This window comes from Mastigoproctus giganteus, chromosome 13 (genome assembly GCF_048544385.1).
Source record: "Mastigoproctus giganteus isolate SK-2022 chromosome 13, ASM4854438v1, whole genome shotgun sequence".
NCBI classification, from domain to species: domain Eukaryota; kingdom Metazoa; phylum Arthropoda; class Arachnida; order Uropygi; family Thelyphonidae; genus Mastigoproctus; species Mastigoproctus giganteus.
The window spans coordinates 69,808,298-69,830,556 of record NC_143587.1 but is presented as its reverse complement, the minus strand read 5'-3'; the positions used below and the strand labels follow the sequence as shown (position 1 = coordinate 69,830,556).

The 22,259-nt window shown below is 37.2% G+C and overlaps 1 protein-coding gene across 1 annotated transcript in view; it reads left to right on the top strand.

Annotated features, from left to right (window-relative positions):
- LOC150076148 (uncharacterized) overlaps window positions 1–22,259 on the top strand; it is a 301,746-nt gene that overhangs the window by 263,813 nt on the left and 15,674 nt on the right. Inside the window, exons 10-12 of the mRNA XM_090387269.1 lie at window positions 493–583; window positions 18,363–18,488; window positions 20,130–20,238. Of these exons, the coding sequence (XP_090243395.1) occupies window positions 493–583; window positions 18,363–18,488; window positions 20,130–20,238 (326 nt within the window). The remainder of the gene's footprint in view (window positions 1–492; window positions 584–18,362; window positions 18,489–20,129; window positions 20,239–22,259) is intronic.

Here is a 22,259-nt window from a genome sequence, read left to right as displayed (position 1 = left end):
GTAGTCACCACTTCCAGCGACAACTCAATATCGAGAAAGAGTGGAAAGCGAAAGAGTGGCTCATGTGGAACCAACTGTGTCTGACAGACTCGGAGAGGCTGAGGCTTCTATTATGAGGCAGACGAGAAAAATTCAAGTAAGAACTATTATGCAAATAACCTGTTTGTTATTTTAATGATTTTTCGAATATTTATTTACAATTGCATTACATTTAGTATGCACTACTCCATAGCTTCAGCACTTACTTTTACTTTCACAGAAATGAATAATTTCTACCCCCTTTGCCAACTGAGTGTAGCTTGTCTCTGTCTTTTAGATTTCTTTTTTATTTTTCGGTGAAGTCTGAACAGCAAAATAAATTCTTTTTTTTTATCACACAAAAATTTCATGACTTCTTTGATCTCATTTTTTGGGACTTTTGTCTCTATTTTAGTATTTTAGTTTTTGTATTTTAAAAAGTTTTGCATGAATCCTTTTGTTTTTTGCAAACAGAGATCCGGAGTGCCTAAAACCAGTCAGAAATATGAGTTTCCTGTCAAACGGATACTTTTGACGAGGGATCCTAAAGATCGATCAGTTAGTGGTGAGTTATATTGTAAATTAGTGTAAATTATATTAAGGTTTATTATTCTTTTTTTTTTTCTTTTAACAGGGTTTAATTTACTTACAAAGTAATTTAACTCTACAATTGAAAACATCTCTTTTGTTGATTTTTCGATGAATTTTTAGAGTTCATGTTATCACTTATGCTGTTGTCCCTTTTAGTATTAATTTGATTTGATAAATAAACCTTGGTTGTTTGTCTACATTGCTCGACCAGGGTTCGGTAAAAGCAACTACCCATTTTAAAAATGGAATGACTACTGTGCAAATCGGAAAAACACATTTATTGCTATTACAGTTTAATACATCAAAACATTTATGCCACGCTGTGTTTGAAAATGAAAAATGATGCCCCTTAAATGGCCGACACCACAGCGAGCACAATCCTCTACTGTATTCTCACATGATATGATTCATTGCTCTTTGTAATGTTTCTGGTGGTATTCTTTCAGTTTCATCACGAATGTTTTGTTTCGATTGCTCAAGTGTCCATGGATGGTTTGCACAGACTTTGGATTTTAGAAAAAGAAATTGCAAACAGATAAGGCTGGTGATCATGGAGGCTAATTTATGTGTCAAAACAAGGCAGATGTGATTTGGAAACATTTCCTTTAAAGTAGCGATGGAAAGTAGCCATGGTCTTGCAGTATGAACCATAGTGCGTTGGTAGCACAGTGGTATCGTCACCGTCCTCCCCACACCGGGTAAGAAAGACCCAGGTCAGTATCCCGTCATATGACGCAAGGTGCTTTTATGGGATATTTTCACACCGAGGCTGAGTAATCGGTCTCGGGCGTAGATAGCAAGGTTTTTCCTATGAAGAATTGGAGTTTTTCTTTCAGAAAAGCAGGCAAAGCGACCACAGAACACACAATTTATAGACACAATACGCATGGGTAGATAAAAGTATCTGTTCAGGTAACCTAATATAGCGGTTTAGTTTTTTCCTTTAGTTTAGTATGAACCATAGCACCATCCTATTGTAACCAGAAATTTTGTAAGTTGACTCCTTTTTGGTGAAGATCCTCTCTTACAAATTTTCGCAACGTGTTTCCATATAGGGCTGAAGTTACGGTGACAGCAGAACCATTAGCATTTTCATAAAAGTGCGTTTGATAAAGTTTAGATAATCAGTTTTGCCTTCTGTAGGAATAGATTGTAGAAATTTTCAAACGTGTATCCAAATTACGAAATTTAAATCGATATGCGATATACGGCATACACTTCAACATTAGCATTAGCATTAGTAGTGGAAAATGATGCAAGAAAGCAAGTTTATACATCATCAACCAAAAAAAAAGAAAAAACCACTTTCCATCGCACCATCCATTCCCTCTAAGAATTCTACCAACTGTGCAATCCATAGTTGGTAAAATTCTTGTAGAAAACCCTACTACAACCTCCAAGAGTTTGTCTACTTCTTATTTGAATTTTTTAAGCTGTCAGCTGCCACAACAATAGATGCAAGTTTGTTCTGGCTAAAGGCAAACTTCCGCATATCTATTCTGCAACCGGCCTTTCTCAATTTGAATTTTTACTCCGCATAGTTTCAGCAAGAGGAAGAATACCATCAGCATTGAGCTTTCGCTAACCATTCAAAACCGTAAACACCTCTATCAGGTCACCTCGCAGTTGCCTAGTCTCCATATGCTGAAATTTCTATAACTAAAACCTTTGTTCTCCTCACCAATCTCGTTGCCCTTCTCTGTACTCTTTCCAGCAGATCTACACCTTTCTAAAATAAAGCCTTTAGACCTGTATGCAGTAGTGATAATATGTAGGCTGACCATTGCCTTATACAATAGGATAATCGCCCCCTTAACCATTCTAACAAAATTCCTCTTTTTATCATTGACAAAAATCCCATGAGCTGACCTGGCAGACTGTCTGCACTGCTCAGAGAGCTTCATATGACCGCACAATTACGCTCCAGGTCCTTTTCATTTTCCACAACCCTGAATGTAGTACCACACGGTTGCTACGTTACTCTGAGGTTACTGCTACTCATATAAACTTCAATTGCCATTTCTCAGCCCATCTGCAAAATCTTTTTAGATCCTGTTGCAGTAGCATACCGTCATTACTGACACTACCACCCTGACAAACTTTGTATCATCTGAAAACTTGGACATTAAACCTGATATGCCTTCATCAATATCATTGATAAATATAGAAAACAATAATGGGTCCAGTACCGAATCCTGAGGGACTGCATTGATAACATTATTCCACAAAGAGTAGTGTCCATTGAAAATAACACTCTGTGTTCTCCCACTCAACTGTATCTTTATCCACAGCAGCAACTTGCCCTTAATGCCACTACTCCACTTTGTAGAGTAGTCTTTTATATGCAACACTCTCAAAAGCTTTCTTGAAATCCAAATAGATGATACCACATTATCTTTTTCATTCAGTTCCTTTGTGACTCTATCCTAGTATCCAATCAAATTGGTCAGACAAAATTTCCCCTTAACAAACCCATGCTGTGTCTGAAATAGAACTGCAGTCTTGTCTGGATGATCCTGCATTACTTCTTTAACCACTGACTCCATTTTTTTCCCCGGAACAGAAGTTAAACTAACAGGTCTGTAATTACTCGTGTCACCCTTTGATCCCCCTTCGTGAATTATGGACGCATTCGCACATCTCCAGTCCGCAGGGAACTCCCTTGAATATCCAAGGATGCCATCATAATTATAAAAATGGCTAAGTAAGGAAGTAAGCAGAAGCATAATTATTATATCATAATAATTATGGCTAAGGGTTTTGCTTACTTTCTTTGTTCCCTCCCTTAATATGGCAGATTCCATCCACCCCAGGTGCCTTTCTTATATTTAACTTAAACTATTTCTCTTCCACTTAACTCAGTTTTACAAAATCATTTAACTCCCTGTAAAAGTTTGATAAACTTCTGGCATTCACTTCCGTAAAGAATTCCCCATATGTGAAAGTTGTTGTTGTTATTTGGTTTTTAGGAGTATTAGCAACTAAGGCCATATTGCTCCGGGGATATGCGGTAGTCATTCCCTGACCTTTCCGCATCCTCCGTATTTGGTGGTCACGGGCTTGAACCCCGGTCTAATCAAGAAGCGTGTGCTACGCACTGCTGCTCCTGCCCACCTGGCTACGGAGCCGCCACAATTCCCCATATGTGAAAGTATATGCAAGATACTCATTCAATTTATCAGCAAACTGAGCAGGATCATCAACAACAGTCCATCCATGGATATACAGGGTGTCTCAAAAATACACGGCATAACTTCAGGAATGAGTTCCTCATATTTAGACAATAAAAATATTTTATATCAACATAGTTCCGGAAATGCTTTATTCCCGAGTTATTAACCCGAATGTCTTATCTCTCGCAGGTGATTTCCTTCATCACAAGATACTGACAGAATCTGGTGGTTTTCCATTCCGACCATGTACTCAAATCAGGAGCAAGCGGATATGCACTGTATGTACGGTTTGGCGGACGGCAATGCTCTGAAGTCTCGTCGTTTGTACCACGAAAGGTTCCCAGAACGAAGATGTCCAGACAGGAAAACGTTTGAAGGTATCCATCGCCGACTTTGTGAACTGTGAACATGGGACTTTTACACCTCGTGTTGCCGACAGAGGATGACCAAGATCTACGACTCCTGAAGTAGAGGAGGAGATTTTGGATGTTCTTCATGCCACTCCTGGAGTCAGCACACTCAGAATAGCAGTGCAACTGACTGTCTGTTCAACGTTCGACTATTTGGAGAATATTGAGAGAACACCAACTGTATTCTTACCATCTGCAACGGGCAGGCCTTGTCACCAGCAGGTTACCCTGCGCAAGTAATGTTCTGCCAGTGGTTCTTGCAGCAGTGTGGTATAACTCCTCACTTTCCTGCCTTGGTGATATTCACAGATGAAGCACAGTTCACACGAGACGGAATCCAAAACTTTCACAATCAGCATGTATGTGCTGAGGAAAACCCACATGTAGTTCTTCCATCACATCACCAACAGCGGTTCAGCTTCAACATCTGGGCGGGTGTTTTGGTGATAAGTTATTTGGTCCCATGTACTTCTAAACAAACTCACAGGGCAGGCGTACAGAAACTTTCTGAAAAACAATATGCCTGATTTCTTGGACTGATCATTCGTCAACAAGCACACTTCATGCACGATGGCGCTCCCGCACATTTCAGCCACATAGCCTGCAATTACCTGAATCGAGGTACCTCCGTAGCCGAGTGGTCAGGAGCGGGAGTGCAGTAGCACACGCTCTTTGAGTAGACCGGGGTTTAAACCCCTGACTGCTGAATACGGTCGATCTGCCAACCCGCACTGGACCAGCGTGGCAGATTATGGTCCATTTCCCTCAGCATGAATTGTTGGGGAGGCATCCATCCTGCAGTGGGTTGATAATGGCTGCACTTTACCTCTTTTTTTTTTACCTGAATCGAAGGTTTCCTGGTCGGTGGATAGGTAGAGGTGGACCAACTGCCTGGCCTCCACTCTCACTGATTTAAACCCACTAGATTTCTTCTTATGGAGCCATTTAAAGTCATTGGTGTATTCGACTCCGGTAGCTGATGTGGAAACTCTCCGCAATCGAATTGTGGCAGGTTGTAAGACAATACGAAACATGCCAGGAATTTGGCGTCGTCTTCGCGACTCCATGAGACGTCGATGTGAGGCCTGTATTCAGGCAGAAGGTGGACATTTTGAACAATTACTATAAGGTGATGTGAACAGTTAAGTGTCATAGACAGACCTTAAAAACTCGAAAACCAAGCATTTCCGGAACTATGTAGATATAAAATATTTTTATTGTCTACATATAAGAAACTCATTCCTGAAGTTATGCCTTGTATTTTTGAGACACCCTGTATGGTGGACCAATTTGATTCATCTCCTTCCTTCTAGTGTTTACATAAGTAAAGAAGTCTTTGCTGTTTTTCTTTGCATCCTTTGCCAAAGGTTTCTCGTAATCTGCCTTCGCTTTCCTAACATCTTTTGTGACTTGATTGCAGACTAGTTTATCTACCATATGTTTCTGTTTTGCCTGATAATTATATGCATCGAATGCATTTTGTTTCTCTGCTAAGAGTCTCATTAGTTTCATTTGACATCCATTTAGACTTAACCCGTGAACAGTATTTCTTAGTTGTTATGAAAAGCCTAGTCGCTTCTATGATTTAATTCCTTGAATGCTTCCCACTTAGAATTTGCTGTTGGTAACATCGTCAGTTGGTCCCACTGTATAGAATTTAAAAAACTGTCTGAGACCATTATCGTCGCCTTTACGAAAGCAAAAACCCTTCCCTTTACTCCTGATGGTAGTTACAACTTTAATTAATCCCACACCAATACGCTGTAATCACTGCCTTCTAGTAGTTCTTTTATCTGCAGATTCTTAATGCATGAATAATCACTGTTGATAATCAGATCAAGAGTGTTACTCCCTCTTGTTGTCTCTATAACATTCTGCTGTAGAAATATCTGGAAATTTAATATCCCTCATTATAAGACATTCTGATTTCATTCTGGCGCATTTTTTGTACAATTGTTCGTTGTACTCATCAGAATCATAAAGCCTACAACACACTCCTGATCCCATTTTTGCTTTCAGTGCTTATGTTACACTAAATCGATTCAACATTGCACTAGCCACCTCTAAATTGGATGCACTACCTTAAATTTTACGGAGCCTTAAATTTTCCAATTGACATGGATGCACTGTCTAAAATATTATGCTCTTAACTGAGAGCATAACCCCTCCCTGCCTCCTATCCTCTCTGTCCTTTCTGTACACATTGTACTCCCCAAATTCAAATTCTGCATCCCTTATATGAGTGACATCACATCTCAGACATTCCAAAAATATCTGCGTTTGATGTCTTGACCGGCACTTTAAATTCATCTATTTATTTGTTATCCTCCTCTTAGTTACCCTTAAACATCCCATGTATTTATTTGTTCCATGATGATTCCTAGCACTCCTGGAAATCCCCGTCACCTTGCTTCCCTATATGTTCAATTCAAGAGAATTGAGCATACAGGATGTTCAATCTAGAGAACTGAACAAGATTTTCTGCAAGGTGTTCGAAGACTGCTTTGTAACGTTGCTCTGATTCGCTTTATAAATTCTTGTCTAAATTTATAAATCCAATTTGTTATGGTCTGGCCCACTGCAACCCCTACAAAATGGCGCCACTTTTAAAAAAAGATGATTGATTTTGCTATACCCTGCATAAGCGATCAGCCTAAAACTGAATTTTCAATAATAATAATAATAATAATTAGATTGTTGAAGAAGATGTAGCATTTTTGGAAATTTCTCTGTTCTTTAGCATATTAGAGATAAGATAAAAAATATTTTATAATTGCTAAGTAATGATCTTATTTTTATGCGTTTCGATAGCAGTTCTTAAATATTAAAAGTAATATTTAAGACTCGTTTTCTCTGTTCAAAATTTGCCTCTTGTTTTTCAATCTTCTTTGGACCGTTGAAAAAAGGTACTGCGAGGTTTTCTTACATAAGGGCAGTTAGCTGCATTTTCAGGCAAATACAGAGAAAGATAGTTTTATGTTTATGGCAAGGGCTCATTAAAGTTCGAAATGATGGCTAGACGATAAGTCACGTTGTAAAGATTTAAAGGCATTCTTATTACAGGAGCAATCGTTATGAAATCCGCTTTCTCCAGTATCTTGCAAACAACAAAACGAAGCTAAGTAGCCATCAGGAACGGCTGATGGGAAATTTTTTTTCTCCGTGTGTTTATTAGCTAAGTAAAGTACTTTTAACTTTTTCTTTGAAAACTTCGGCTCAATGGGATGTTCATAAAGGGGGAAGCCTATAAAAGTGATGAATTCTGCGATCTTTGTTTTCCCCTGGCCATATTACAGTGTTATCAGTTGAACTCGTGGCATAGTTATAGTCCATTTTTCTGCTATTGTTATGCAAGATGAATTATACTTGCTAGTATGGTATATAATAAAAATATCAAATATATTGCCAAAATCAGCAATAACAATGATAATGATCAATAAATTTCGCCTCTTACAATTCAGATCTAGAAAGAGCTAACTGAAAGAACGCGACACAACATACAATTAAACAAAACATTAGTTACACAAATCATCATCCAAGAGAGCGTATGGACCTAGCCTTCTGATTAGAATAACCGCTGACGTAGAGTGTGCCAGGATTAGCTTTAAAAAGTTGCTGGGTGGGTGATTTAGAATATACAGAGAGTGTTTGTTAAGCACCAAAGCAACTAAGGTTGTGAGGCGTCTGTATATTGTAACTGTAAATTTCATGTAGTCTGCGGTCTGAGTCTTTGCTGGATGCAAAACTCGAACTTTTGGAAGACGGAACCATTCAACCATCGTTTGAGACCGGCTCACTGTTGGATGGGTTTTCCTTTGTGGCCTACAGTATGCTCAAATCGAAGGACTGTGTTTTAATTGTTTACTTATCGGGCGGAATGTTCACAATAAGGTGCGGGATGTTTGAGGTCAGCTGTAACGATACAACTGAGTATTAGTATTAAAAAAACTGCAGCCATTATCAACGCACTGCAAGATGGAAGTCTCCTCAACAATTCATGTTGAGGGAAATGTATAGTAATCTGCCACGCTGGTCCAGTGCGGGTTGGCAGATCGACCGTATTTAGTAGTCAGGGGCTTGAACCCCGCTCTACTCAAGGAGCGTGTGCTGCTGCACTCCCGCTCCTGACCACTCGGCTACGGAGGCTTTGTATTAGTATTAGCAGTCGCAAATGGTGCAAGAAAACACGCTTACAGAGCATCAGCCAAAAACAAAACTACCCAGCTCACCCGTTCATCTCACTCCAAGATTTTTTCTAGTTCTTCCTTGGATTTGTTCAAACTACACATTTCCACAACAACAGATGAAAGTTTGTCCCAACAATCAACCATCCGCTGGCTGAAGGCAAACCTCCGCACGTCTATCCTGCAACCATTTTTCCTCAGATTTAATTTATGTTCTCTCATGTGCGTAGTCTGAACAATAGGAAGAATCCCATCAACATTGAGCTTACTCAATCGCTCGAGGCTTTAAACACCTCAATCAGATCTCCTCATAGGTGCCTTGTCTCCAGAAGCTATTATTTACAGAACTGAAGCCTTTCTTGGAAAGATCACCCTTTTGTTCCCTTCACCAATCTCGCTGTCCTTCTCTGCACCCTTTCCAACAGATCTACATCCTTCCTCAAATGAGAAAGGATGTAGATGTCGTAAAGTTTCTGTATGTCATTGACAAAATCCAATGAGCTGTACTGGCCGCCTGTCTGCATTGTTCAGAGAACTTCATATTTGACTATACAATTAAACCCAGGTCTTTTTCATTTTTCACTATCCTGAGTGTGGAACCACACAATTGGTACGTTAATTTTGGATTAGTGCTACTCATATGCAGTGCCTTACATTTGTCAAACTTCAACTGCCATTTCTCAATCCATCTGCTAAATATTAATATTTCTAGATCTTGTTTCAGTAGCTTATCTTGATTACTGTCATTAACCACTATACCACCATACCAACATTAACCACCATACCACCTCTGTATCATCTGCAAACTTAGACATTAAGCCTGAGAGACCTTCATCAATATCATTAATAAATATTGAAGACAACAATGGGTCCAGCACTAAACACTGGTAGTAAGATATTGATGCATATTAGATCATCAGTAATGAACCAGATCTTTACTTATTCCTCAGGTTAGTTGAGTACGCAACGAAAAAGGAAACTAAACTTGCTACAAAATGCATCGATTTCGTATAGCAATCCAAGTTACCACTATTTAGTTCTGACTTGTGATTTGCAATGTATATAAAAAAAAACTCTTTTGTTACTGTAATAAAGAATGTAACCTGCACCTTATAGGTGCTGTAGAATGTAACTTTGCTGGATAGTTGAGAGGGTGTACGTTTACTCAGAATTACGCTGCTACGTGCGTAATAATACTTCTTTTAGTATGTGATCCTGTGCATTGCCATTCTCCAATTCTTTTGTTCCTTTCCTTCACAAATTTCGTCAAAAAATAAAAGGAGTTATTAAATTAACGTATACGAAAAGGCTTTTTTTATGTAACGTGCAAGTGCATGACCGAGGCAACTGGTGATTATTTGTTTCGCAATATCAAATCAATGTATTTCGTCGATCACTTAAATTTCCTCTTCGCTATGTACACAACAAATTTTTGCCAATTAACGTATTTAATATATGTACATTAATGTTTTATATCTATCGTACACCATAATCTTTAAATGGTAGACTTTAAAGTTTGAGGTTAAAACAGAATATACATCATTAATGTTAGTCCCATCCTAATAAAGACATATCTCAGTCACGTCTCCTTACAAGTAATCCATTTTGTAACTTGAGGCTTTCTTTAAGTTTTGAAAAATTATATCAATACTTGTTTTGGACCAACTGATAACGCTTAAGAAGAAACACTGTTGGGACTCTTGGTTCCTTCGCGTTTTAATATGTTTTGATTTTTAATTTTTATGACGAATCTTTGGGATAAGAGTACACTTTTTTCCGGCGGATTCGGGATTTCAGTTTCTTCTAAGTACTTTGAAGTTCTTTTAATTTCATCTCCTTTGATTCATTTTATTTTAATTTAAACTTTCCAGCAGCTAGGTTATGAGATAAGTTTCGTACATATATATTAAAGAATTTGCTGATTTATCTATTTGTATCTGATTTATCTATTCTACTCTTAGTGTGCTGCTGACAAATCACTATTTCAGTATCCAGTTGTAGAGGAAATCCTCAAATAAAATAGCGTCAATTCATTCCAAGGGGAAACGAATAAGAAAAATTAAACGTAATCCCCATTGGATTTAAAATTTCAATGGTAAAAAATAAGCCTCCATAATTTTACCATGAAAACGCCATCAGAAAGGTCAGGTAAAAAATTCTCCAGACTCTCTCTTTCCTTTCCCTATATGTAGGGAAAGGAATAGCAACAGCAAAAGTTACTCAAAATGGCTTCCCAACTTGACATGCGTACAAAACAGAGGGAGCGATGATAAATCCCACTTATAGCAAGAGCCAACGACCTATTGACATTCATGAGTGATTGAAAAGTGACTCTACTGCCGACGTCAATACCGACAAGTACTGGCTTTTCCGCATTGACTGAATAAAAAGTGCTGAGAGGGGATAAAAGAGGCAGTATGTGTCCGTATCCCTTCCATAGCATCGACATCAGATGAGTCTGAATGGGTTCATTCAGACCGATCGCCGAATTACTACCGAAAAGCCTGAATCACCATTACACAGCTTACATCGATTCACCGTCATCCTTGAAATTTTACCTATGCAATCCGTTCTTCGAGATCAATCCCAATGCTATTTTGATATTTACACTGTTGCGATGCATTTTAAATTTAAAAAGAAACTCCTCGATGGAGGTACTTTAACGTGATGGTGGCAGCATTTAAGGTTTTTTTAATTGATTGATGGCTTGTTAATGATGAGAATTGCATTTGTTGATCTAAAATCATTTTAAGCCTGTTTGTAAATGTAACTAACTTAGACTTGAAAGAAAATAAAGGTAAAACCTAATTAAAAAAACTCCTAGGTTAATAAAATTTGATCATTATGTTTTCAATTCTTATTTTCAACCTAGTCAGGAGATTTATCAAACTCCGCACTTACATTAGACTTTAATGTTGACCAAGCTATTCACTAAATTCCTTACTGTTTGAACTATATTTTTGTGATTAATTATTCAAATTAAGTGGAATAATTAGGTGTTTCAATTTAAATCAAATAACACAAAAAACTACGCTACCCTGCTTCTACAGGGATGGGATACACTTAAATAGAAAGGGTGCAAGAATATTTGCTGATGCTATCGAGGCAGTGTTAGGTGGGTCGGAAAACTGCTAGCTTGGGGGAGGGGATTCACAGACTAAAAGGTTAAAAGTAGCCGCAGGCAGAGGTGAAGGTGATTCTTGCACAACTTCTATTAGAATAAGTAGCTACCTGGAGCGAGGAGTGCTGGGTGTTTCAGGGACTTATGACAGTCATCGTGAAACGGGTGGGTATATGAGATGTGTCAGGGTAACTAGGAATAGGAATAGGTGCATGTATGCTTGCATGTATACCAATGCTAGAAGTATAGTAAATAAATTTGATGAATTTGAAGTGTTGGTCAAGACATCAAAGGCGGATATTGTTGGGATAGCAGAGACGTGGTGTCACCCAGATATAAGGAAAGCAGAACTGGAATTTGGGGAGTACAATGTGTACAGAAAGAATAGACAGGATATGAAGGGAGGAGGTGTTATGCTGTTAATTAAGAAAAACATAAAATCAAAAGAAGTGCATCCAGTTGATATAGATGAACAGTGCACTGTTGAGTCAGTTTGGTGTGACATAAGCATTGCGAAAGCAAAATTAAGAGTAGGAGTGTGTTATAGGCCTAATTACTCGAATGAGTACAATGAACAATTGTACAGAGAAATAGAGAGGGCCAGTAAATCGGAATATCTTATAATGGGAGATTTTAACTTCCCAGATATTTACTGGAACTTGTGGGTTTGTCACTCACACACTAGTCAGACTTTTGTGGATTTATTGGATGATTGTTTTCTGCAGCAGCATGTTCGAGAGGCAACCAGAGAGAGTAATACTCTTGATCTGATTATCAGCAGTGGTCATTCGGTTATTAAGAATTTGCACATAAAGGAACCACTAGGTGGCAGTAATCACAGTGTACTGATGTGGGATTTACTTAAAGATTTAATTACCATCAGGGGTAAAGTAAGGGGGTTTTGCTTCCGTAAAGGTGAGTACAGTGGTCTCAGACAGTTTTTAAATTCTGTACAGTGGGATCAACTGACGATGTTACCAACAGTAAATTCTAAGTGGGAAGCATTCAAGGAAGTACTCGTGGATGATACTAAAAGTTTCATACCTATTAAGAAATATTGTTCAAGGTTATTGTTCACCTAAATGGTTATCAAATTAACTAATGAGACTCGTAACAGAGAAGAAAAATGCATGGGGTGCATATAAATTATCAAGCGACTCAGAAGCCTATGGCAGATACAAATAAGCTAGTCTGTAATCAGGTCACAAAGCAAGTTAGGCAGGCGAAGGCAGATTACGAGAAATCTTTGCCAAAGGATGCTAAGAAAAACAGCAAGGATTTCTTTACTTATAAAAACTCTAAAAGGAAGGGGATGAATCTGATTGGTCCACTTGATATCGATGGTTCGACTGTTGATGATCCTGCTGAGATAGCAAACAAACTGAATGAGTATTTTGCATATACATTCACACACGAGGAGTTATTAAGGTTCGAAAATGGCAGAAGGTTATCAAATTGTAGCAGGGTACTTAATGATTTTGTAATAAAGGAGAGAAAAGTGGAGGAGAAATTGGTGAAGTTAAATATAAGAAAGGCACCTGGGGTGGATGGGATCTATCCAGTTATATTAAAGGAGGCGGCAAAGCAACTAAGCAAACCCTTAGCCATAATTATGAGAGCATCCTTGGACAAAGGGGAGGTGCTCACGGACTGGAGATGTGCAAATGTATCCCCAATTCACAAAGCGGGATCGAAGGGTGAAACGAGTAATTACAGACCAGTTAGTTTAACTTCTCTTCCAGGTAAAATAATGGAGTCACTGGTTAAAGATGTATTGCAGGATCATCTAGACAAGACTGCAGAAATAATTCAGACACAGCATGGGTTTGTTAAGGGAAAGTCTTGTCTGACAAATTTGATAGGATATTATGATGTGGTTACAAAGGAACCGGATGCAAAATAATTTTGATATCATATATTTGGATTTCAGGAAAGCCTTTTGAAACTGTTGCGCATGGAAGACTATTGTACAAATTGGAGAAGAATTGTATTAACGGTACGTTGCTACAATGGATAAAAGGATGGTTGAGTGGGAGAAGACAGAGGGTGGTAATCAATGGGTGCTGCTCTTCGTGGATTAATTAGTGGAGTCCCACATGGTTCGGTGCTGGGTCCACTGTTGTTTTGTATATTTATCAATGATATTGATGAAGGTATATCAGGCTTAGTGTCGAAGATGATACAAAGGTTGGCAGGGTTGTTAATGACAGTAATGGCAGTGTGCTACTGCAACAGGATCTAGAAATTTTGGGCAATGGGCTGAGAAGTAGCAACTGAAGTTTAACCTTGACAAATGCAAAGTACTGCATATGGGTAGAAGTAACCCCAGAGAAACGTACCAACTGTGTGGTACTACACGTAAGGTGGTAGAAAATGAAAAAGACCTGGAAGTAATTGTGTAGTCAGATATGAAGTTTTCCGAGAAATGCAGACAGGCTGCCAGGGCAGGTCATGGGGTTTTGTCAATGAATTTAGGAAGGATGTAGATTTGCTTGAGTGTGTACAGAGAAGGGCAACAAGATTGGTGAGGGGAATGAAGAGATCCTCTTACCAAGAGAAGCTTAAGTTCTGAAAATTGCAGTGGCTGGAGACTAGGCACCTGCGCTGTGATCTGATTGAGGTGTATAAGGCCTTGAATGGGTTGAGCACCATGAATTCTGATGGGATCCTTCCACTTGTTCAGATTACGAACTGAAGGGGGCATAAATTCAAATTAAGAAAAGACAGATGTAGAATAGATGTGCGGAAATTTGCCTTTAGCCAGCGGGTGGTTAATTGCTGGAACAAACTTCCATCTGTCGTTGTGGAAGTTGATAGGTTGAATAAATTTAAGTAGGAACTGGACAGGCATTTGGAGGGAATGGTGTGATTTTTTTTTTTTTTTTGTCTGATGCTGCATAAGCTCATACACTTGCTTTCTTGCATCACATGCCACTACTACTACTACTACATCTTCGAATTTTTCCAATAATTTCTCGAAAAAATTAGATCTAACATCAAGAAGTAGATACACGAAGAAATTTTTGTATTTAAAAACATTTTGCATAATCGGTACATGTTATGCATATATCTTTAATTGTATAGAAGCACACACACACACGCACATATCCTAATAAGAAGCCTACTAAGTATACATTTGCTTTATTTCTTATTTAGAAAACAAAATTTCTCTGTATATTTATGTACAAAGAAACTACCTTCCTCTAAATTTCCTTCTGTTTGCCATTTAATGAGCCTTAAAAATTTCTACTTCGGTTTCTCTTCGGGCTTAGATATAGTTTTATGAGTCTTTGAAGACATTAGAGGCAGTAAAATGTTTTAGAATTCAGTAGGAGTCGCCGATTTTTCAAGTCTTTCTTCATCTTTGTGGACGTGCTTCCACTGTTGATAACCATTATAGCGACTGTCATCATTACATCTCACGTTAACTTTTATATTCAGTTGCGTTCTTCCCGACAGCGAAATCCTCTCCTGTTCAATAGTTAAACGATCCCAATATACAGAAACGCAGCTATCGTACCGAGTTCCATCTGAAAAGCTATACGAAGTAGAATTCTGGGAGAATCACTGAAGGCTATTTTTCAGTAAATATTGAGCACATCAGCAATTGCTTTGGTAAGTTAATTTAACAGCACAATACCTTTCTTGCTGCACTGAAAGCATCGCTACGAAATTCTACTTTGATCTGTCTACTTGGAGCACGTACTATAATGGCTTTGCAGAGCAGCCTGTAATGACCACTGTTTTAGAAAAAAAAACGTTGACCTGAAATCACTTTAGACTAATTCCCCTAGATGAGTATTATTCGTTAAAGATTTCAAACGATTGGAATGCAGCTCCGGATTGCATTTTCTGGCCTCTCTACTGATTAAAGTATAATTTAAGAACTCACCCCATAATATATAGGTAAATATTTATTTAAACGAATCCTCCAATCTATTTATAGACTACTTTGATATACTAAGAATTCCCGTAATGAACTACTACGAAAATAAGTTTAAAAGCACGGATATATTATTCACTGTAATTCAAAATCGTGGTTTTTATCATTTTTATGAATAACATTTGTTTTTGAATTTCGCTACTAAAGACACTCAATACAGTTTAATGAATCGAAGCCTTCTTCTTTTTTTTGAATAAAATATCTGCACAGAACGTTGCCCATAATCTTTCAGGTAGTACGATTATAGATTACAAATGGTTCGATATCAACTAACATCATTAATGTAATTCATATTAACGGATGTAAAAGTAAGAAAATGAACAAAGAAAAGAAGTAAACCACATATACGGAAGAAAGATTGTATAAAAATATATTAAGCGAACTCTGAGAAAGATCATTTGTAAACGTTTGGCCAATTCTTCAATTTCTATGAGATCATCCTCCCGACTTAACAAGGCCTTCTCACGAGATCTTGCCATATACACATGGATTAGCATAACTGCTTCCTTGTAATTTTATATTTTCAGTATGTTCAACAGTTCGCAGTTTTAAATGAATACGTCAATGTCTGATGCACAACCCATTGATCATAAATCATCAAAAGATCTACAATAGAAATCAATTTGATGTAGTCTGATCTGATCTGATTTCGCATGCCACGTACAGTAGCTTCGCATAATTATGTATAATATGTTTGGTATTTCTGTTCTTTAATTCTTGTAAATGACAGCGAAGAATTAGTAATCTGTTCATTCTACCACTTTTAAAGTTTCCATGATGAAAACAAATACTGTGAATAATTCTTGCGACTATAATTTTTATTTTTCGAAGTTACAGTTTTTCATCCTCCAACTATCTAGTACTATACAAAATATTTATTTAAAATATTCAGTAAACGATTTGTTTGAATTTTTCTGTCCGAGAAATTTCATGCCTATCTCTTCTTTTCAGCTCTTTTCTAAAGACACACTTCCTTTATTGCTCACCCTCTCTCTGCACACTTCCTTTACGGTTTTTGCTCCACGCAATATAAAATAAACTCCTGGAGTGTTTATGGAATAGCTTCAGTTGCGGCACTTGTCTACTTTAAAAGCGAATTTATTTTTCAGCTTAGAGTGTAGGCGTCTTGCCAGAATTCCATTAAAAATTGGTTTAAACAGTGGAGAAAAGCGAAGCGAAAAAATGTTGACCATATTCTCAAAATTAATTCATAAGAAAACCAGCTTCAAGAATAGAACTTGGGAGCACTCTAGTCTGAGTAGTCGATGTACCAATAACTCTCGGGAACAAGAGCAGAAGTGAATTGGTTGATCTATAAAGTCAGAAGTTATCAACTAGCTATCACTTGTGAAGGAACTGATATTTTTAGGTTTTTCCTCTAAAATTGCGGTTTAATTTATATCTTAGGTTTTGTAACATTCAACCGTATCTTTAAATGTGAACTACTGTCGTAGAAAAGTATGTTTTTCTAATTAAAAGAAGAATTAATTTCAAATATTTCGTGGCACTGCCTGTATAGCGATAGATTGTTCATATCCAGAACTGTTGCATTATTTAGACTAAAGTTTTTCATTCGTATGCACATATAATTGAGTAATAATTATTATTTTTATTGTAGAGCGCAATTATATTCATCAAACCAAAAATATAATTAAGAACTTGTTATGGAAAACATAACCTTATCAACAAGTTGGAATCATTGTAATATATAATTCAACTAAATTCGAAATAAGTATCAAATGAAAATATCAATAAAAGTAACAAAGGAAAATCCATAATACGTATTCGGATATTTTAAATCAAGGATCTTCTTGGTATAATGATAATAATATGAAGTACATCTCTAATTAGTGTTAATTATTAAACAGATGTATTTTGGGCATTAATATCCCCTTTGAGTATTTATTTAACAGATCTATTGGATATCGATTGAATAGACAAAGTTAGACAGAAGTAGAGAATGCAATAATACTTTCCATTCTGGCAACATTGAGTGACAAATTTTCGCAAAAGATCTGAAGATTTGCAAAGTTATTGATTCGTTCTTTTGCAGTGCAACCTCTTTCTTTCTCTCTCTGTCTCATCACCGTTTTTCCTTTGACTTGCCAGTTACCTGGATGAAAAATGAAAATATAACAGTGTGTTTCAGGCTACTTTAAGCCACTGTATTTGAAAAATAAAGTTGCTTTGTTTTTAAACAGAATCATTGTTTTCCGTCACCTTAATTTCCTTAGACTTCTTAATGGTCTCCGTTTTCTTTACTCATTTTTAAACATAAAGAAACTACTGCCTCAGACTATTTGTTCTACTTAAGTTCTAATAAGATTTCCGAGCAAGGAGTCATTCAAATAAACATTACTGTTCTGAAAGAAGGCAGATGAACTGTGCAAAACTGCAGTTTTACTTCACTAGAAACTCCATGACTGTAGTTTGTAGTAATTGTATAAAGAGCCTAACTGCATTACCCTGTTTCATCTTAATTTAATTATTTGTTTTAATGTGTTTTGGGGGACTACCGATGGGATTGTGTTCATTGCAGTCGCCAATTTGAGGAAATGGATATTCGTAATCAGTGGAACTTCTTTTTATTACACATGGAACACATCTTTTTTCTTTTCGTTTTTATATACGCTTAAGATTGATACAAATTTAACTGAACTTTTTGTTTCTTTTATAATTTAACATTTAAAATTAATACCTTTTTTTAAATTGTGCGTTAATCTGAAAATTCGCAAGGGTTTAGGAGCATCTAATCGATAACTCACTAAAGTGTTTTCTTTTTTCCCCTTCCTTCTAACGCTAAGCAAGATAGGCTAAAAAATGAAGTGTAAAATGAAAACGTCAAATAAATTAACAATAATATCGATAGATGAAAAATCATTTTCATATATTTTATTATTATATATACTCTTTGTTTCATAGGTAACGGGCTTGGAATGAAGGTAGTCGGAGGTAAGGAAATTCCTGGGACAAGTGGGATGATAGGAGCATATGTCGCTAAAATATTTCCAGGAGGAGTTGTAGAAACACTCGGCGAAGTTAAAGAAGGTAAGTAATTTCTAATCCAGTAAGAATTTTCTATGAAATACAGTGTGTCCTGGAGGTCTGCCCTAATTCGGTTTGAGACTTAGAATACATGAAAAAAAGTAATCACACATTTTAATATCTTAGACCACAGAGCAGTAACAAACAGATATTATTTACTGAGTCTCATAGCTCAGTTTACAATGTCTGTAAATTGCGTGTATCCTATAATCAAATTGTCTGTTTGGCTGGATAAAATGTTCCAGTTACGGGAGAAAAAGCACAAGAAATCCGATTAACTTAGCTACGTTATGAAAAAAAAAGCCAATAAATTTCCTTCCTTTGAAATGTTTAGAAACCAGTCCTTCTTTACTTTACGAGGATGAAGAAACGAGATTGTAACCATTCTCTAAATGATTGCTGGTATGCCAGAAATGAATTTATACTAATTAACACCATCATTCAAAGTAAGTGCTTCTTCAGAGAGAAAAGTCTGTTTAAAAGTGTGCCAGTTCCTCTACCCTTCTTTCCGAAAGGTAGATCAGTACTCATCAAGCCAATCCTGAAGAAATGAAATCTTTGATTGGGATGGTCTTTATTCGATACATGTTGAATTAAGAGCTGGGTTCAAGTCCCGTCTGTGACGAGAGGAATTTTTATCGGCCTTTTTCACAATGTAGCTGAGTTAGTCGGTCTCAGGCGAGAGTAGCATGGTTTTTTTCTCCTGGAAACTCGGGTTTTTCGTCCAGCAAACAGAAAATCGATCACAGAACACACAATTTACAGACAGTATAACGGAACATTATGGCCTTGGTCGCTAATGCTCCCAAAACTCAATAACAACAACAATATATATTCTTTAAAGGGAAATGTGAAATTTATTTTGAAATCCATGTCACGTTCGGAGTATTTCTGATTTCTTTTTATCTTTTAAGCTTCCTGTTTTCAAGAGCTTTCACCACGTATCAGCTTTTTTTTTTTTTTGATTTGGTAATTGTTGGCGCATCGGTTTCTGTGGCCATATTGCACCTCCCAAGGTTTTTGCAGTACTTTGATCCAAGCCCGAGGCGGGAATCGAACCCGCGACCTTTGGGTTGCCGGGCAGGTACTTTACCCACTCGGCTAGCCCGGTCGGCTCCACGTATCAGCAGTTTTATAATAGAGCAGACGGTTAATTTCATACACAAATCTTCTGACACGTTCATGGTCATAATCAGACGTAATGGTCCATGCTGCTCCTTTCATCTTTTCAACTCCATCCTTCACAATTACAATTAGTTTTCTTTAAAAAACATATTTGGGCTTTAAAGTGGCATATAGGTTTTTCTTCTTAGTCTATAAAAATATAAAGACGCGGAGGAAGTGCTTATTGGGGCGTGACACTTGGAACACTGAGTTATAACTTGTTCAGGATTGCTCTTGCACTTTAATTTCTTATAAACAAATGAAATTTATTTCAGAGTCGATTTCATGAAGTAAAAAAGACCAACGTTTCTATAAACAAATGAGTTCGTGATGAAAATTTCTGACAGTTTAGCAGAGATATCTCTGAAATTGCTGATAGTTATTCCTTTGGGTTGATTCAGTAAAATACCGTGCACTTCAAAGTCAAATGGAAATAAGTTTCAACGACAGTTTGAGTGTTCATTAAATATTTACTTGCAGGCGACCAGGTGCTCGAATGGAATGGAATTTCGCTGACGGGAAGAACGTACGAAGAGGTCCAGAGGATTATAGCATCTTCTGCTGATGAAGTGGAAATAGTTATACGAAGGTAAATACCATGCATAAGGAAAATTAATTAATTAATATGCTTTAAAAATTGACACGTGGTATCAATTATTATTTGTGTATTATACTGTTATACTGAACTATTTGATCATTCGGGTAATGAAGCAGAAGGAACCAATAATGCAAAAAAATAAATAATGAAAAGAAATTGCATGATGTGTGTGTATGTTTGAGAAAAATGAAAGAGAGAGAGAGAGAGAGAGAGAGATAGAAAGGGAATAAATGGGTTTTTGCACCCAATATGGATAAAATAGAATTACAATTCAATTTATTAAAATTATTCATTCCAAAAAATTATTTACATTTTTAACGTAGATTATATTCTGCAATAGAATAGATCAGTTCCTGATGACTTCGAACACAAGTGTCCTCTGATGGTTAGTGGTTTCATAATCGTTTTGCATTTATATAACTACAGATTACTTTGAATGGACAAATTTCTCTTAATTCATTCTTCAAAAAGGTGTTATTGTTGGACCACGTTTAGCAGAAGTCACAATTGAGAAAGCTAAGGAAATCACTGGTGTGTCAAAAGCAACCGTCTCAAAAGTATACAGTGAGTGGAAGGCGAAAGGAGAATGTAGTTTTAAAAGAAAGAAATGCCGTAGAAAGTCGGTACTCTAAGAATGAGACCGCAGAATTTAAGGCGAACTGTGGGTCAGAATAGAAAGTCAGGTATCCAGCAAATGACTGAAAAATTCAATTAAATTTAGGCAAAGATCCATTTCTAACCGAACTATTTGGCGGGACTTAATGAAGCTGAAATTTGGTAGTGTGCGTGCCTATACAAAGCCACTTCTTTCTGTAAAAAATCGAAAATTTGACTGTAGTTGTGCCACAACGTAAGTTGTACCTATGTGTGGGCTCGCATGTATGCATTTGTGTGTGTGTATATATATGTACTCCACATACACTGTGGATATATATATATGTTTGCGTGTATATATATATGGGTGTGTGTATGTGTGCTACACGCAGATAAGCATGTTGTGTATGTATGTATGTATGCATACATGTGCGGGTGTACGTGGATGTATGTATATTTGTATGTATATGTATGCTAATAAGTGTATGCACATCAGCTATATATATATTTTTCCCCCCAGGTTAAGTGAATTATTTCCCACCCAGCGAGCTATATTAGCATTAGTAGAGGCATATGGTGCAAGACAGCAAGCTTATACAGCATCAGCCAAAAAAAATTCCATTTCGCCCATCCTTTCACTCCAAAGGTTTGTCCACTTCTTCCTTGATTTATTTAAGCTGTCAACTTCCACAACGACAGAAGGAAGTTTGTTCCAGCAATCAATTACGCTAGCCAAAGGCTAATTTCCGCACATGTATTCTACAATTGTCTTTCTTCAATTTGAATTTGCGACCCCTCAGGTTCGTAACCTGAGCAAGAGGAAGAATCCCATCAGCATCGAGCCTGCTCACACCATTCAAGGCCTTATAACACTCAATCAGATCACCCCCAGATGCCTAGTCTCCAGACGCTGCGATTTGGAGAACTTAAACCTTTCTTGGTAAGAGGATCCCTTCGTTCCCCTCACCACATCTTGTTGCCCTTTTCTCTACTCGTTCTAGTAGCCTTATATCCTTCCTAAAATGAGGCCTCCAGAACTGTACGCATTACTCAAGGTGTGGCTTCACCATTTACAAAGGGATAATCACCTTTTCCTACTAGCAAAATTCCTGTATATCATTGACAAGCCCCCATGACCTGCTTTGGCTCCTGTCTGCTCTGCTCAGAAAACTTCATATCTGACTGCACAATTACCCCAGGTCTTTTTCATTCTCTACCACCCTGAGCGTAGTACCACATAGCTGGTACGTTTCTCTGGGGTTATTACTACCCATATGCAGTACTTTGCATTTGTCAATGTTAAACTTCAGTTGCCACTTCTCAGCCCATTTGCCCAACTTTTTTAGCTCCTGTTGCAGTAGCAAACTGTCATTGCTGTCATTAACAACCCTGCCAACCTGATATACCTTCATCAATAT